The sequence below is a fragment of the Chinchilla lanigera genome, unplaced genomic scaffold, assembly GCF_000276665.1.
Source record: "Chinchilla lanigera isolate Chin_1 unplaced genomic scaffold, ChiLan1.0 scaffold00066, whole genome shotgun sequence".
Taxonomy (NCBI): domain Eukaryota; kingdom Metazoa; phylum Chordata; class Mammalia; order Rodentia; family Chinchillidae; genus Chinchilla; species Chinchilla lanigera.
The window spans coordinates 10,193,958-10,199,544 of record NW_004955467.1 but is presented as its reverse complement, the minus strand read 5'-3'; the positions used below and the strand labels follow the sequence as shown (position 1 = coordinate 10,199,544).

The window sequence follows — 5,587 nt, the reverse complement described above, 5'->3', positions numbered from 1 at the left end:
TTTTTTGGTCTTTTTGAGACAGGGTATCTCTATGCAGTTCAGGCTGGCCTTGAGCTCACTTTGTAGTCCAGGCTGGTCTCGAATTCACAGTGATCCTCCTGCCTCAGCCTTCCAAGTGCTGGGATTACAGGCACGCACCACCACACCTGGTTACATTTTATGTTTTAATTTTTTAAACTCTAGATTGGCTCCTCAATCGTTAATCATATCAATGTACTACTTCTGAATGCCAGGCCCTGTACTAGGTCTCCAGAATTCAAAAGTGTCTTCACAGAGCTCAAGATCCACTGGGGGAGAATTTTCCATTTGTCATCCCGCTGGAATGTGAGCTCTGATGATGGAAGTTGCTTTTTTTTCTTTGCTTACAACACTTAGAATATTGCTTGGGCCAAAACGGTTATTGCTCAAGAAGTAAAGTTATTTACTCAATAACTTGAGTAAACAAAGGAAGACATACCAGGTGCAGGCAAATTTAGGTTTGGTATCCTAACAAATCCAGCCAGGTTTTGTTTTTTGTTGTGTAAATTAAGAGTCCACCTGGTGGTCACAGGAAGAAAAGCATCCTAGGAAGAGAGGGAAGGACACAGGAAGCAATGGAAGAAACAGACTCATCTAAGGAGTTCCCAGTTTCCTGTCCATAAACTTCTTAGAATTATACTTTTTTTTTGTACCAGGAATTGAACTGCCAGGACCTTGTGCTAGCCTGGCAGGCATTGTATGACTGAGCTGTATCACCAAGCTGTATCACTAGCCCCTTAGAATTATTCTTGTCTCTCTGGGTATATCAGATGTTCCAGATTGTCAAAGGGTCAGGGTCCCCTTCTTTACAAAGACCCTTCCTACAATTAATGGATTTTTGCCCTGTGCTCACTCTATGCCCTTTCCAATTCTGGAGGTCCCTGGGTGACTCCTGGATTCCCATGAGATCATTTGATCCCCAGCCCTTGTCTCCATTCCCGGTGCGGGACTATTTCTGTGCTCACTGGGAGGACCTCAGGCAAGTCCCTTGTTATTTCTGAGCTCCAGTTCCTTCCTCTACAAAAAAAGAGTAGTTACCATCTCCTAAAATTGTTGTGAGAGTTAAACAAGATATGTCTGCAAAGAAAATATTCAGCAGATGGTCATTTCAACTCCCTCGCTTTCACTGCCCTCCTTCCCAGAGCCTCTGCCCCTCAGAGCTGGAATCCAGTTGGCCCATTTACTGGGAACAGCTTAGTTTCAAATGTCACTTAATCTGGGCAGTCCTTCCTTATTCGGAGCCCTGGGGGAGAGAGGGCTGGTATAAATCTTCGTCAACTTCCTGGCTCCTACACGCTGCAGGATGGAGCAGGGCATTGGAGCCAAGCTGCTGCTGTTGCTGTGTGCAGCACAGTGCAGACATTTACGGGCAGATGGCCTGAGCGACCACACATCAGTCATCGAAGTGACCAACGGGGGTCCCTGGGGCGACTGGGCCTGGCCTGAGATGTGTCCTGAGGGATACTTTGCCAGTGGTTTTTCACTCAAGGTAAGGGCTTAGGCCTAGTCCTGAGATGCGAAGGGCACCAACAGAGAAAGGCAGTTCTTGACTGGCCCTCACTCCTCTCTGCCACCCAGGTGGAGCCGGCTCAAGGCATTCCTGGCGATGACACGGCTCTGAACGGGATCCGGCTGCACTGCACTCTCGGGGATGTCCAGCATGTCATAGAATCCAAATCTGCAAGGTGGGTGGTAGGGGCCAAGGAGCCCCTAGGAGGAGGGTGTGTCCCTTACCATCTGTTATTTGACCCCTCCCAGCAGGCAGGCTCCTTCAGAGAGCTCAGGGGGTAGGTGGCTAATTCCCCTTTGCATCTCGTGAAAGATCCAGTGGTGGCTAGACCCAACCCACTGAGACAATTCAGTGGCTGGCTGGGAAGGTGCCAGGGTCTGGGTTGGCTTGGGGATTATTAAGAGGGTGCCCAGAGCCAGAACGTCCCTCCGCCTTTACTTTTGCAGGTGGGGCGTGTGGAGTGAGCCGATATGGTGTCCCAACAGAGGCTTCCTTGTGGCTTTTGCGCTTCGCGTGGAAACAGCCGTGACCCCTGGGGACAACACCGCAGCGAACAACTTGCGCTTCCGCTGCTCAGACGGCACGGAGTTGGAGGGGCTTGGGCTGAGTTGGGGTGAATTTGGAGAGTGGAGTGACGCATGCGCCAAAGGTGTGTGCGGCTTGCAGACCAAGATCGAGGGGCCTAGAGGCCTCCGAGATGACACTGCACTTAACGACCTGCGATTATTCTGCTGCCGTACTTGAAGTTCTTGCCGCCCTCTTTCCAGCTGGGATGCCAGTCCCATCTCCCGCTGTGGTCCCACCTCCCACTATTAAAACTTTTCAGTCTTGACGTTGGTCTTGCTTGTTTTAGGGATGGGAAATTGCCTGTCCCTTTTCCCTCCTTACCCAGCACCAGCACCGAGCCAGACCTAGACTCTGGTAGTCGCAGGGGTCCATGGCAGGTAGTTTCGAGTTATCAGCCCTCTAGTTCAGAAAAATGTACTTGAACACACGACTATTTGACCAAGTGAAGGGAGACTTGGCTTTCTGAGGACAACTGGCTCATTAAGAGCCCAATTCATCTTTCAGAACCATCCATCACCTTAGATTGAGAAACTTCTGCCAGATTAGGTGGCAAAATGCTATAATGGTTTTAAAGCTTTTCCAGAGTTTAGAAGGCAAACTATTTTTTTTTCTTAGTTTCCTTTCCCCCAAATCCATAGTGCTTTTTTTTGTTTGTTTGTCTGTTTGTTTGTTTTTAGATGGTCTCACTGTATAGTCAAGGGTGACCTCAAACTTTTGATTTTCCTACCTCAGGCTCCCAAGTGCCGGAATTATGGATATTCGCCACCACCCCCACTAAACAGTGCCTTTCTAAATAATGATTCTGAGGATCTTTGTCTTTCCTTGGTGTCTCTCTGCCTGCCATTCCCCAGGTTATCCAGATGGTTAACTCATCCATCAGGTATCAGCTCCAATTTCACTTTCTCAGACTTTCCCTATCGTAAAAAGTAGTCCCTCTACCAGTCAATACCTATCCCATTACTGATGTGTTTTCTTTTCTTTTTTTTTGGGAACCAGGAATTGAACTCATGACCTTGCGCTTGCCAGGCAGGGGCTGTGCCGCTGAGCTAAATCCCCAGCCCCTACTGATGTGTTTTCAAAAGCACCATTTATTGAAATAGTCCTGTTTCTTGTAAAAATTGTCCCTCTGCCACCTCTGTAAAGTTCTTGAAGAGCACAGAACTTGTCTGTCGCATCACTGTATTTTTTGTGCAATTTAATAGCTCAATAACATGTAGGGTGCAGGAGAATCCCAAGCCTTGGTGTATTTGGTTGTCTTCCCACAGGACATGATCTGAGACTGGGAAGGGAGCTTAAGGCAGTTTATTACAGAAAGCCAAGGAGAGGGAGGGCCTGGCAGGTGTCCAGAAATGAGCAGGTTTAACTCAGTGGCCAGTGGAAACTCATTCGGCGGTGCCCTACAGGAAGAGAAAATGAGTGAGAATGCAGCCAGGAGCAAACAGTTTCCCTGAATGACTCCACCTCATGCTGTCCCACCTTTTTCCTGCAATCTCCACAGAAGACACCAATGACCGCGTTCACCAGCTGTGTTCCACAAAGTATGATCTCCAGGCCTGAAGCAGTCATCAGTAAGGAGAACAGCGTCACATTCCAGGGGACCACGTGAGGTGGCTCCTCGCACAAGTTCCATTGCGTATTGTTGAGTAAGTAACCGCCTCTGTGGATGGGCAGGGTCATGGGGGACAAGGAGGTCACCCCCCCACCCCACCTCATCCCATGCACAAGCCAAAAAAGATTTGCAAAGTGCTAGTCTGGCACATGGGGAGGCAGCTCTCCTAAACCAGTTTTCCTGGCCCTCGTGGGAAGGAGATAGAAAGGCAGAGACACACAGAATGGAGGACTGAAATACAAGGTAAACCTTACGATGTTTCTTGGAAGTGGTAGTCCCACTTGCCGTTCATTAAGCATTTGGGTCCAATTTGGAGCCCGGCTCCTGACACGGCGAGACAGTAGATGGCACCAAGCAATCCGAAGGCCGAGCAGAAGACTGACCGTAGCATCTGGAATGCAAGTGGAAGGTGAGCTGAATGGGGCCTCACCCTGCGACCTTCCTGGCCCCCCATATTGCAGAGCACTCCTCCAGCAGTTTAAAAGTACATTTCCTGGGGCAGGGGATATACGTCAAATGCAAAGCCCTCGGAAATACAATTCCTGTCAGTCCCTGGGTTTGGAGTTAAGCTTACCCTAAGAGCTAGGGCCGCAGAGGCTCATGGGAGTTGTAGTTCCTTATGGTCAGGCTCATTAAAGTCTAAAATTTGCGGTGCCAGGAGGGAGTGAGGTGGATGGAACCTGGGACACCGCAGGGATTGAATGAGCGAGAAATTCTGCAGAGGGTGCTGTGTCTCTGTGAGGACAGCTTAAGAGGCCAGTTCTGAATTTCTTTTTTTTTGAATCCCTTCCTTTTTTTGGTACGGGGAATCAAACTCAGGACTTTCGCTTGCCACGGAGGTGCTTGTGCCACTGAGCTATAACCCCAGCCCTTCTTAATTTCTTAATTTCTTAATTCCTTCTTAATTCTGTTAGTTATTTACTCATCTATCTTACTCTGCAGCGGTTTCCACAGCATCCTGCGCCACAACAGCCCTTGCCTCCTGCTCGAACGGCTGCAATTCCAGGACACAGTACCTGTGGGACAAGAGTCAGTGTGACAGTGCATCTCCCCAGATCCTCAAGGCCTTCCTTGCATTCTTCACGGCTTACCTCCTCTGGGAAGCTGCCTATAATGCCCTTAGCCCTTTGGACAAAAGGAGGACCTCATCTTTACCTCTCCCAGAGCACTAATGGGCTTATCTTAAGTTTGCCATTATTTATGTACCTTCCTTATCTCTGTCTAAGTTGCAGCTTCCTGGAGGGTAGGGTCCAATACTATGTATTTCCCACAAATCTTCACATGTGGTAGATACCCAGAGACTGGGAGTTAGGAGGCTTGGGTTAAAAGCCAACTGTACGCTACTTCCCACCCTATGATTGACTGGTTTCTCCAGGTCTCAGCTTGGTCCTATGTAAAATGAATCTGTAAGACCTACCTATTTCACAGGGCTATTCTCCAGACTTGAACAGAAAGCAGACTGACTGGTGTCCAGACTAGCTCAGAGTAAATTCACCACTGTATAAATGTCTTTAGCAGGGGGAAGGGCAGTGCTGTCAGAGGATCTGATGAGCTTGGTTTATGACAGATTGTGGACAAGCAGTTTGTAGTCCTGTAGAGTGCAGGACTTCCCAAGATCTAGTCCTTGATTTTTTTTTCTCCTAGTGGCCTTTCTCCCAAGTTCTACTCCCTCCCAGGAATCAGCTCTTCTCTCTGCCCACAGTTGCTTCCAGATTCCTGGAAATCCAAATCCAACTACTGCTTGATATATTCACTCAAATGTCTTTGTTTTAGCTAAGACTGAGCCTGCCTCATACTGACCTCATAATACTCCCCAAATTCATATCCCTTTGACTTTCTTGTCTTTTTCGGTTTTTTTTTTTTTTTTTTTTTTTTTTTTGGTT

The 5,587-nt window shown here is 48.2% G+C and overlaps 3 protein-coding genes across 7 annotated transcripts in view; 1 reads left to right on the top strand and 2 right to left on the bottom strand.

The window, feature by feature from the left end:
* Positions 1 to 2,360, top strand: part of Vmo1 (vitelline membrane outer layer 1 homolog (chicken)) — a 13,288-nt gene extending 10,928 nt beyond the window's left edge. The window contains exons 2-4 of one of the 2 annotated variants that reach the window (XM_013522216.1): positions 1,321 to 1,507; positions 1,597 to 1,703; positions 1,975 to 2,360. In XM_013522216.1, coding sequence (XP_013377670.1) covers positions 1,322 to 1,507; positions 1,597 to 1,703; positions 1,975 to 2,272 — 591 coding nt within the window. In that variant the 5' untranslated portion in view covers position 1,321 and the 3' untranslated portion in view covers positions 2,273 to 2,360. Of the gene's footprint in view, positions 1 to 262; positions 1,508 to 1,596; positions 1,704 to 1,974 lie in introns of those variants that run through there. The other variant, XM_005399599.2, reaches the window with a different exon arrangement.
* Positions 1 to 5,587, bottom strand: part of Gltpd2 (glycolipid transfer protein domain containing 2) — a gene marked incomplete in the record, with an annotated part of 11,239 nt that overhangs the window by 4,221 nt on the left and 1,431 nt on the right.
* Tm4sf5 (transmembrane 4 L six family member 5) overlaps positions 3,315 to 5,587 on the bottom strand; it is a 17,339-nt gene continuing 15,066 nt past the window's right edge. For all 4 annotated transcript variants that reach the window (XM_013522220.1, XM_013522218.1, XM_005399598.2 and 1 more), the window contains 4 exons: positions 4,640 to 4,720; positions 3,959 to 4,095; positions 3,572 to 3,752; positions 3,315 to 3,492 (listed from right to left, as the gene is read on the bottom strand). In XM_013522220.1, the coding sequence (XP_013377674.1) occupies positions 3,478 to 3,492; positions 3,572 to 3,752; positions 3,959 to 4,095; positions 4,640 to 4,720 (414 nt within the window). In that variant the 3' untranslated portion in view covers positions 3,315 to 3,477. The remainder of the gene's footprint in view (positions 3,493 to 3,571; positions 3,753 to 3,958; positions 4,096 to 4,639; positions 4,721 to 5,587) is intronic.